General features: G+C 36.7%; 1 protein-coding gene across 2 annotated transcripts in view; it reads left to right on the forward strand.

Moving 5' to 3' along the window:
• dop1b (DOP1 leucine zipper like protein B) overlaps window positions 1-11,228 on the forward strand; it is a 29,801-nt gene extending 18,573 nt beyond the window's left edge. For both annotated transcript variants that reach the window (XM_067408678.1, XM_067408677.1), the window contains 18 exons: window positions 29-128; window positions 496-666; window positions 766-891; window positions 986-1,120; window positions 1,454-1,509; window positions 1,715-1,819; window positions 2,165-2,231; window positions 2,325-2,478; window positions 3,357-3,439; window positions 3,766-3,875; window positions 4,441-4,590; window positions 4,723-4,784; window positions 4,877-5,005; window positions 5,103-5,239; window positions 5,380-5,435; window positions 5,516-5,653; window positions 6,261-6,393; window positions 7,491-11,228. In XM_067408678.1, the coding sequence (XP_067264779.1) occupies window positions 29-128; window positions 496-666; window positions 766-891; window positions 986-1,120; window positions 1,454-1,509; window positions 1,715-1,819; window positions 2,165-2,231; window positions 2,325-2,478; window positions 3,357-3,439; window positions 3,766-3,875; window positions 4,441-4,590; window positions 4,723-4,784; window positions 4,877-5,005; window positions 5,103-5,239; window positions 5,380-5,435; window positions 5,516-5,653; window positions 6,261-6,393; window positions 7,491-7,736 (2,158 nt within the window). In that variant the 3' untranslated portion in view covers window positions 7,737-11,228. The remainder of the gene's footprint in view (window positions 1-28; window positions 129-495; window positions 667-765; window positions 892-985; window positions 1,121-1,453; window positions 1,510-1,714; window positions 1,820-2,164; window positions 2,232-2,324; window positions 2,479-3,356; window positions 3,440-3,765; window positions 3,876-4,440; window positions 4,591-4,722; window positions 4,785-4,876; window positions 5,006-5,102; window positions 5,240-5,379; window positions 5,436-5,515; window positions 5,654-6,260; window positions 6,394-7,490) is intronic.
• The last annotated feature ends 695 nt before the right edge of the window (window positions 11,229-11,923 follow it).

The raw sequence follows: 11,923 nt of genomic DNA on the forward strand, positions 1-11,923 counted from the left end.
TGGGCATATATTTTGTGGCTTTCTTTAGTGGTACCTTAAAGCGGGAGAATATAGCGCCTGACTATCCTCTGACACTACTGGAAGGACTGACCACTATCACACACTACTGTCTTCTAGACCACAAAAAAGTAAGACAAGCACCCGCTAATGCAAATAGTGGCAGATCCTGGCATAGGTATAGACATTCTCCTGTGTCACTCTCATAGTTCTAAACGTCTGTTCACACACTACATTTCTGAATCTAAAGTTTGCAAAGTTACTATACTGTTGGTTGCTAGTAGGTGTATAGCATTGTAGGTTATTTGCATAAACTGTCTGCACCATAAAATTCAACCAAATATCCCCCGTTTTCCTGATATACATCCACTGATATAGAGTTGCAATCAAGTCTGATCTTGCCATGGGCATGAAAAACGACAGGATCGCCACTTAACATGTAATAATGCTTCAAAACACTAATGTGACTTACGTTATTGTTTTGTTTCGTGCCTGTAGACAGCTGCTGGCTGTGATGTTCCAGACCTACGAAATGCTAGCAATGCCATTCTGGAGGAGTTTCCACACATGATTAGCAGCATGGCCTTACTCTGGGGTGTGGTCAAGGGCTGTGACTCCTCCCGTGGCAGCAGAGCCTCACCCACATCTGTGTACTTTAAAGGCACAAAGGTATATCTGATACGTGAAGAAAACAAAAATGATTTATACAATTTTGTTTAATTAAAGATCATGCCATGTTGTTAACTGCCTAGTTTTTGTTCTCTATAGATCTTGAGGCAAAAGGTTCTGGAGTTCTTAATGCCATTGACTCAGCAGTTTGGGGTGCAGATCATGGCCTCTGTGGCTGCTGTATGGAGCAGCAGGAAGAGCCGCAAAAGACGTTCCAGAAATAAGGTGAACAATGGATATCAGAATGCAAAAATAACATTGTCATACAATAGTCTTTTGGAATTATGTTTTTAAATTTTGTTTGTGTATTCATGCTTAGATTTTACCAGAGGCTAGCGATTCTCAAATGACCTTGGTGGACCTAGTGAAGGCACTAAGCACACTCCGTACGGAAAACATACTGCAGCTCATCAGAGAGGTGGTGAAGAAACCCCACCAGATCAAAGGAGACCAGGTATTGCACTCTCACACACACACATTTACTTGGCTATCTAAATGGGGACATTTCATAGACTCCTATTGTTTTTATATACAGCTAGTTATACATACTATAACCTAAACCTAAACAAAAACTCTGCATTTTTACAATTTAAAAAAAAAAAAAATTTTTTTTTTAAATTAATTTTGTATCATTTATACAAATGAGAAGAATTCCAAAAGAAGATTTTGTCAGATTTAGCTCACCTCTGGTTATACATTTGTCCCCAAAATAGTGGACACACACACACAGTGATGTTTAACTATAGAATTACATTATGTATTAATCTTAACTCTTTCTCACTATCAGAAGACTACATTAGTTGACATTCCAATGCTACAGTTCAGCTACGTCTACATTCAAAGGTAAAAGTTTCCATTGACATCATCTTTGATTTGAATTGTACCTTATCTCATTTGCTATCATATAATGTCATTTTCAGTAAAATGACCATAGTCCAGTGAACTGTTGCAATCCAGTTTAAGCAAATGGCTAAAGTGCTATTTACTGTTCATTGAAAGATTCAGCCTTGACTGTACTGTTCCTTCTTGTTTTTGTTTTTTTTTGCAGTCTCACTGCTCAAGCTCTTCAGGAGAATATCAATCCTCTTCTCTGTCTGCTCAGAGAATCTGCCCAGCTTAACCTCGCCCCTCCTGGACACTTCTTGCTCCTTGGGTGAATAAAATAACGTGGTCACTATTATGTTTGCTTATAGAGATTTGAACAAACTCTAAATGTTAACCTTTAGTGCATAGCTTGTCTTGCACCAGTTGGTGCTAGTATGACCAGTGCAAATTGACCAGTATGAAACCACCTAGCAACACCTTAGCAACTACACTGCAACATACTAATAACAGAATCAGAACACCTTAGCAATAATGCAATATTTAAAAAAAAAAGGCAGTCAGAAAACTATTAAAGATAAATAAGAGCTTTTATTAATTACATGAATATCATTCTTGTTGGATACTATTGAAAGGTCTTTTGAAACACTAAACTCTGTTTATTTTACTGTTGCAGCATCCTTAATGACTGTGTAAATAGACTTCCCAATATCGACAACAAGAGGGATACTAAAGAACTGCAGGTAGGACAGATACAGTAAGACAGCAAAACCAGAATTATGTTGATATAGTAGAAATGTCAAAATATGTTTACATAGTAATTGTACCCTCAACAGGAAGTGAGCCAGCGCATACTAGAAGCAGTGGGAGCTGTGGCTGGCTCATCTCTTGAGCAGACTAGCTGGCTGAGCCGTAACCTGGAAGTGAAAGCACAGCCTCAAATCTGTCCTCAGGGAGATGAAGATGACCATGATGGCAATGAGTTTGAGGGTAAACCTATGCAGAAATGCTTATGTTTACAGCATAATGCCCATTGCTGTATTGCCAACATGATATGTGACCTATGCTTGCAAAATGAGTCACAATGAGCAAAAATGTGTTATTATTATACCTCAGCTGTGTCAGTTTAGAGAGAAATCGAGTTAAAGTTTTCTGAAGGTTTCAAAACAAATTCTCCTAGCAACCATACCTTTTAAAATCCATGATAATGCCAACAAATTTGTTTTGAAAACCATATCTGTAGGAAATACTGTATTATATTCAACTTTTTTTTTTCCATGATTCCACAATTGTTTATTTGACATTAATGAAACAGACAGCCTATATATTAAGACCAACTGTACCAAACGGATCTAATATAATGTTACACATCAGAAGTTTTTCCCCAACAGTTAACCAAACGTTCACTTAAGATATAACAGATGTTTGCGTGAATACTCGCCAAGACAGATTTTTTCAAATACTGTAAATCTGTGTATATGTTTATCGGGATTGCACGCTGTCTGAGGTGTCTTTGTGCGTCTGCTTCAGATCTGTGTTCAGAAAAACAGCATATTTCATGGCCAAAGGAAAGGTATTCCTCTCAGAAAATGTACAAATAAATATACTTTTACATGTTTAATTGCTGTATTGAGCATTGAGATTGCTAAACGAGGGCTTAATTAACTTTAATTCATTTTTGTGAAAACCTCTATTTTGATCAAAATTGACATTTCTCACTTGTTGTAGCTCGAAACTAGCCCATGCACACTCTAACTCATTTTGCCAGCACGGCAATAATAATGCTAGATAATAATAATGCCTAGCTGTATTACCTACTTCAAAACAGAGGCCGTTTTAAAATGGACTCTGTTCTGTCTTTCTCTCAGGGTGTGCAGGCCAGGGCAGCGCTATGGTGTCATCTTCAGTGCCATCTGTATTCAGTGTACAAGCTCTGGTTCTGCTGGCTGAGGTAAGAGATATGCAGAAATGTACACACAGATGCATGGCTCCAGCTAAATGGCTGCATATGCTTAAGAAATGCAAAAAAAAATCTCATTTATTACTTCAATGCAAAAATACTATACAAAATAATATATAAATAATAATATACAAAAAAAGGAAAATATAATAAAATATAATTGTATTAATTAAATTGTAAAGTGCAGTTGTAAGTAAACAGTTTGGCCTTATTTGTTGTAATTTATGCTTTTTTTTTTTTTTTTAATTGACAGAAATTAGGTGTAGAAATGCAACAGATAACCAGAGTGTTCTCATTTGTGCTCGTTGTGTTTGTAGGTTCTGGCTCCTCTTTTGGACATGGTCTATCGCAGTGATGAGAAGGAGAAAGCTGTGCCTCTCATTTCCCGTCTTATGTATTATGTTTTTCCCTATCTAAAAAATCACAGGTGAGTATGCCATAGATGCACTTCATTTGAAACTATACACATGTGGTAGTGATCAATACTGCTTTAGTATTTTATTCAGAAGCTTTGGTTTATTTATTGTCATATGACAGTGGTGTCAGGTTGTTTTCATTTCAAACTATGGGTGTGACGAGATCTTGTTATTAAAATGTGACAATATTTCTTGTCAATGTGAAAAGCTGTCTCGCGATAGCATGACGGAGTTGAGTTTGTGGCATTATATTGTTCTGTCTTTTATTGCATATGATAATTCATACTCAGAAAGTAGAACTGAAGTGACATTCATTACAAGATGATTAAGTAAAACATTTCAAAATGCACCTGCATTGTTTTGCATTTTGTGACTTTCAGTCAAAATAAAAGACTTTTTTCCAGTCATATACTTCTTAATTAAAGAATTCCTTCATCTCATTCTTGTTAAACCAAATATTGTGTATTGTCTCATTTCATGTATTGTCTCATTTCATGAGCTAAGTGTATCGTCACACCCCTCTTTAAAACTCTTTTAATATTTCCGTAACGGTTTCTTAATTTATATCTCTCTCAGTGCCTATAACATGCCTAGTTTCTGTGCGGGTGCTCAGTTGTTGAGCAGTCTGAGTGGATATGCCTACACTAAACGAGCGTGGAAGAAAGAGGTGCTGGAGCTCTTCATGGACCCACTGTTTTTCACAATGGAGTCCTCATGTTCCTGCCAGTAAGATGGATACTTTCACAACATTCTAAATTTGATTCTGGTTTAATGTAGTGGTTTTTATAAAGTCATGCCCATAAATTATATATCTCTAGTTTGACTTTGAAGCCACTAAACTCTCATATTGTGCTTTAGTTGGAGATCCATCGTAGACCATCTTCTGACTCACGAGAAAACAATGTTCAAAGACTTGATGAGTGAGTATATGTACATATTTCTGCTTTATACAGTCATTTGTTATATGACCGGTATGTATGACTTGTGTGGGTTCATGTTGTACCATATGCAGGCATGCAGAGCAGTTCTTTGAAGCTCTTCAGCAGCGCTGAGCAGAAGCCCATGCTACTGAAACGACAGGCTTTTGCCATGTTTAGCGGAGAGAATGACCAGTACCACTTCTATCTGCCTCTCATACAAGGTATCACTGAGTCTGTGTGGAAAACAAATATAGCTGACTTGTAATGTAGCATAAGAAAATTTTCAAGCGAACACTTTCTTCATCAAATATATTCTAGAGCGTCTAACAGAAAACCTGCGTGTGGGACAGACACCATCAGTGTCCGCTCAGATGTTCCTCATGTTCCGTGTTCTCCTGTTGAGGATATCACCACAACATCTCACCTCTCTCTGGCCAATCATGGTCACTGAGCTGGTAAAAAAAATACACCAGTGGTCCTCTCTTTACAAAGAGTATTTGTTTCCTTGATTGTGTTCAAATGCTTCATTAGTTGTTTTGAATGTTCTTTCTACTTTGGTTGGGTATAGTTACAATATTTATGTTGAATATTTCAGATACGCATTTTTAACCGCCTTGAGAAGACACTGCTGGATGATAAAGAAGTTTCAAAGTGAGTCTTCCTTTATGACAAAATGCTGTCTGTATATATTTTTCCCCTCAATTTTCATGGAAAACAATTCTCTGTTTCAGGAGTAAATTGCGGGGTGGCCATGACAAGAACGGTCTGCTGTGCTTCCCTCAGGCAGAACTGGACATGTACCTGTCAGCCTGCAAGTTTCTGGACACCGCTGTGTCCTTCCCTCCTGAGCAGATGCCTCTGTTTCAAATGTGAGATTCATGTGAACTGTGTTTTATGCATGTTAGTCAGTGTTTGCTCATGCCATACCTGTGATAAATGACCAGAAACAGTTTAATTGTCCATTATTATGGATGTTTTTATAAACTGTTATTATATTCAAATCTTTCAGTGAATATTTTAGGCTTGAAATATAGCACACAATTCAGACTGTTTTATCAATTTTATTCCACTTCAATTCTTTTGTGGAGCTTGGCAATATAAATCATAGCCCATTTTCATTGTATGGAAATTAAAATGGCTCAGGCATTCTGCTAAATATTTTTTGTTCCATGGAAGGAATTTTTTTTTTTTTTTAAATATTCCTTTATTCCTTTTCATTACACACCTAACCTCACATAGACCTTTTATTTTAGGCACGGGGACCATCTAATAATATAACATGTTTAACTCCTTATGTCTTTTGACATTTTTAACCTAAGTGGACTGTCATGGCTGTTCAGTAATAGATCATTAGGTTCTGTATTATTTCTAGGTGACCTGTCATGCCTGGCCCAACATAAATGACTTCTGATCTGATCCACACCCTAAAATTTACTGTTCATGACCTGTTAATGAATTGCAAGTATTTATTTGTAGGTATCGCTGGGCTTTCATTCCTGAAGTAGATGTTGACCATTATGATGGACCAGGAAACACTCTGATGGAAGGAGAACAAGAATGTAAACCCCATATTGTTAGGATACTGGATGGAATAAACCGACGCTATGGGGTAAGATCTCCTTACACAAGACATGCTTTAATGTATCTGTGACTCAGCACCAGCGAACCAGTAAAGATTGTGCTTTGTGTGACCCAATGGACTATATGCACGGAGCCTTCTTTAGAAATCCCACAATAATATAAGCCAGCTCGAAAACTTCCGGTGAGATGTCATTTGCTGGTGTGTTGAGAATCAGAAGTGTTATACTTAGTTTATAATCACAATACAGTCACTTAAATAGTCAGGCATAGCATTAATTTAGTTATTCAAACGTAATACAGCATAAAACATAAATAAAGACGTACCTCATTGTTCCTCCTCTGTTAAATTCAATTCGACCATCAGTTTTTACAATTTCGTGTGGAAAAAAGCACCAAAAATTTAATATTTATTGTGCACTTTAGTTTGATTCATTGAATAAAATGTGAATTTTCACAAGTGTGCCAAAATCATTGATCTTGCGCTGAACAGACTGACAGGGAAAGTGCTCTCTGTGTAATTCATTCACAAGAAAAGTTATTGTTTTTCTTAAGATTTTGTGAGTACTTCATACTTCACATTGACAAAATGTATTTTTAAACCTAGTTATTTTATAATGTTTAATATTTATTGAAAAACAAAACTAAGCGAAACTATTAGAGGAAATGGCTGATATGCGCAAATAAATGCTACTCTGCCACCACCTGCTGGTTATATTGGTATATTATTTTTAAATATGTGTTTTCTACCAAATGTTGAATTTCCTGCATTTTTAAACGTTCGGTTTTACAATGGGGACAATCTCAGAACGATAGACAAGTAATGTTTGTGGTCATCACATTAAAAATAACATTTGAAGTGCTTGAAAAATTTACAGACACAGCGTTTTTTTTTTTTTTTTTGCAATCAATAAAACAGGTTTATTGGCAAATTAGGTTAATGTGATGACTGCATTAAAATATGAATACAATATTAGTCGACCACTGACAGTTTTGTGTCGATGTACAGCGAATGAATGAACAGCAAACAATTCACCGGAAATGCCCGAGCTGGCTTAACGACAACCAGGAAGTAACCCGTGCATATAGCCCATTGTCAGTCTATAAATATTTGAATTTTGTGTTCAGGAACTGAATGGAACAGCGGGAGAGTCGAGCACAGATCGAGTGGAGTTTCCTTTGCTCACACTGCATTCCCTCTGCTCCATTGTGGATCTCGTGCCGTTCTTCAGCACCCTCTGCTGCTCTTTTAATGGCTCTCCTGCACACCTCCCACATTGTGCTGCGGACTACCCACCGCCCAGCAGTGATCAGGTCATGAAACGCCTAGAGCACATCATTGAAGGAGAGTTCCTTGATGGAATGGACAGTTAGATAGATCACGTTCTCAAATTCTGCATTTGCTTTTGTAATTTATTTAATCGGTTTCTCTTTGACACAAATTTCATTGTAGCATAATAGTTTACATTAAATGCATAAAGGTCTCTGCTAATTTTCTTATGATCTTAATCAATGCATGTCAAGTTGTTCAAGGTCTTTAAAATGTTATGACCATTCTGAGTCGTACACGCTGTGAATGTATATCATCTTTGTATTTTAATTTGGCTTAATGTGGGCTTTCCAAGCATTCTGTTCATTCTGTGAACATTCCATTACTTTTTATAAATGAATGAGCCAAATTAATGATTATTTGGCCATGTTTCAACGGCCATTATGATCACAACAAACATAATTTATTGTTGGGTCCATAGCATTTTTCAGTTGTGTGTAGGGCTGTCAGTCATTTCTTGACTTAAAATCCCTTTGCAGTATTTTTGCTTCCTGACCTGGAAGCATTTTTCCCCCTTGTATGGCTCGCATCTATGTTGGAAAATATTGACAATGTCTTTTTTATTTACCAGTATCTATTTATAAGACTTTATTCTGCTATATTTCCCCACTCGCTTTAAATTAAAGGGGACCTATTATGCAAAATACACAGATGTGTCTCCACAGTGTGTAAACAAAAAGCCTATTCACGAGTTCACACTTACAAATAAGTCAGGTAAATAAATTGGTAAACGTATTTGGTGTGCTGTCCGGGGAGAGGGAAACTGTTGAGGGTCATTGGGTGAGTTTTGACTGTGATTATATACAGGCCTGAACTCATGCCGATTGGGTAGATACGTTGATTACAGATTGTTGACAGCTGGTTGAGATGACGTAACCATTAAGATGACGTAATGATTGGGTTGCTTATTTGACTTGTTCCTCCTGAACTACGTTAATGAAACATAATTAATGGTAGAAATCCACCCACTCCTTTTCTTTTTTTCTAATTTTTTTTTTCAATCCCCATAAATCATAAACAGTCTCTCCAAACAAGCGGTTCCAGATTTCTCACTTCTCTTACATAAGAGTATGGAGAAGCCACGACTGGTGATGGAATCTGCCCTATTAGCTCAGCTCCTCCCCTGAGTGAGCTGTACACAGTCCGCCATGTTTATCTCCTCGCCAGAGCATTTAACGGTAGCATTCATGTAAGAAATGTATTCTTACTAATACTACCAAGTTATTTAATCAAGAGCAGTGAGTGATTTTCTGTTTTTCTCTGCCTCTCTGGCTCTGCCTCTTCTGGAAAGCTCTTCTGAACAGCAGCTCAGCAGTGTCTGGGGACACCTTATATTACATCTTGTAAAAAGGGGCATAATAGGTCCCCTTTAAGGATATGTCTTTATTCTTGTTATGTGGATATTGAATGTCTTGGATTTTGAATGTTTTCTTTCTCTGTGTAGAATGAATGCTTACAACAAAGGAATTGTAAAAGCACATTTTTATTTCTGTACCTAAGGGAATGTTTTTGATCCATGTTTGTGCTCTTGATCATCTGTAGGACCTCAAGGATGTTTTTGTGCTGTTGCTTTAATTTTAGAGTGCACCTGATTTGGCAGTTAGTTTGTCTCTAATGTAACTGCTAGTATACTATCTTGCCCTTTGATTGAAGTGCCTAAAAACAAATGCTCTAATTATGAAACATCTTTGCTTGTTCTGTAGTTGCTACATGCAGTTGTGTCAGAGAAATGAAAAGCTTATATTTCCCATTAACAGCAGTATAAAGAGCTTTTATTTAAGTGATATCAGAATTTAGTGTTTTGTTCTCTTAAATGTTTTTCTTGAGGAAAAAATGTTAATGCTTATTAAAGTGAATTATTTTCTGTGTATGTTCTGCACATCTAAATAAAATGACTCCGAATCAAAGTGATTTTGCCTGCACTGTAAAACCCGATAAGTTCAGTGTACTCAAATTTATTGTAGACACAGATTACCTAAAAAAAGTAAGTAAAGCAACTCAAATCTTTTAAGTAAAGAATAATTGTAAATAACAATTAGTTATCACCTACATGTGCTAATGTAACCACCAAAGAAACACCATTTATTTGTATGAATTGTTAATCAACATGCCTTAAAACTATGTAGCCCATTCTCAACCTAACCACAGGCACTACCCTTCACCATGATGGCAACCCTAAAAGCTTCATCACAGAAATGCATTTAAATACCAACATAACAGAACATTAAACTATAAAACATCTTTCCCTGTATTAATCTTGTGCAAAAACACAAAATAGCACTAAACTTCAACACTATTCTCTCTGACGCAAAGCATGCTGGGAATCTGCAACCCAGTTCAATGTTGAATGGACTCTTTATATGACGTCACTTTAGGTGCGTTCACGCGGCCTCGTAATTTTACTGTCTATGCGTAATTCCTGTAGTTACAAGATTCTAGCTTGTAAAAAGAGTTCACGTCCTCATAGAGCTCGTAAGCTGGGAGTTTTCTGAAAGCTCCCAGATGTACCACGTGGCCGCTGTACCACCTGACCGCTGTAGATTGATTGACAGGCGTTGATAGTGGTGCCATGGAAACGCAAAATTCCCAGTCCAAGGACCAAAAGGACGTGGGCTGCGTCCGAAAACTGGAAAATGCTACCTTACGAGGACACATTTCAAGGTAGTAAGGCATCAAGGCCAGTCCGAATCCAATGTTAGCTTCACTTCCTCTCTCATGAGATACCTTCATCTGATCGATTTTTGAAGGAAGCATAGATGTATCCTTAGCTGCCTTTGATATCCCACAATCCTGTGCTTTCCATTCTGTGACAGTTGAGCTAGAAAAATAAAGATGACGTCCGCAAGTTGCGTTTGCTGCTCAGTTTGTGTACAAATGTGCGATTTTGATCAACATATTTCAATTTTGATATCATTTCTATCGAGAAATTACTACTGTAGTAATTAAATATTTGTTTAGTTCTCACCAAAGCTCGCGCTATATTGCTGTAGATCATTAAACTGTTACACTGCCTCAGAAGTCTGTCCGAAATCAATTTCGTGAGGTACCTTCATGCACAAACGCTGCCGTACAAGTCATTCTCTTATAAGATAGCGAGGCAGCAAGACAGCTACCTAGGTTTTCGGACACAGCCGTGGACAGCGTCACGTGTTGTCATTTCAAGATTCCGGTAAATACGAGGTGACGTGAATGCAGCTTTTATATCACTCAGTAAACTCAAATAATAATTTAAGTATAAGGGTTTACTCAAAAATGTTGAGCTACGCAAAAATAAAACTAAACTCATTATTCAGAAAATGTAATTTAAGTTCCATCAATGATTTAACAGACTTTAATTGCAACATTACTCTATTTTTACAAGTTAGTAGTATTGTTCGGGTTTACAGTGTGGTGTTTGTTAGCTTTTTGATGTTTTCTTAAAATGATGTCTAAATACATACAAATACAAAACCTAATACAAAGATAGGGATTATGTTTGTATATTTGTATTATTTTATATATAAATTGTGTACAATTTAGAGGTGAATATTGTCTAGTGCCACAGAATCCTCTGAAAATACAAAATATTAAAGAATAAATTGTATTGGGCTGTTTTTTTTATCTTTTCCCAGGGAACGTGCACGCAGGCAGACGTGGAGCAGACAGGACACGATAACACTCACTGGAGACAAGGAGACGCTAGGAGTCACGGAGAACACTGGAGACAGGTAAGCAGGCGTTAAAGGAGTCCTTAAGGTAAGCATAACAGGTAGGTATGGGTTAACGAGACTGGACATTGACTGATTGTTCTGGAGTGTCTTTTGTAGTGCTGCTAATGATGACTGTGAGGAGTGTCAGGTGGAGCTTGTTAATACTCACGGGAGGGAGTGCGTTGTGATTGGGTGAGTGAAGAGCCTGGTGTGTATGTGACAGTCTGCATATTGAATTTCTTATATAATTCTGACATTATTATGGCTATTATATTATGAACGGAAGAAAAGGAATGCAGGATTTGTTGTGACACCTTATAAACAGAAAGAATAAGGAATAGCATAAATCAATTTAATTAAAACATAAAATTGTAAATTAATAAATCATTTTAAAATTGACAAATGAGTAGACATTTAAAATTGTTGTGCAATACTTTGTTTTATGTTAAATGTTTGATTATTCATGTTAAATGTAAAAATGTTAAATAAAATAGAACAATAAATTAATAAATAGTAGGCCTATATTAAAAATAAATAGACAT

Source organism: Chanodichthys erythropterus, chromosome 14, assembly GCF_024489055.1.
Source record: "Chanodichthys erythropterus isolate Z2021 chromosome 14, ASM2448905v1, whole genome shotgun sequence".
NCBI lineage: Eukaryota > Metazoa > Chordata > Actinopteri > Cypriniformes > Xenocyprididae > Chanodichthys > Chanodichthys erythropterus.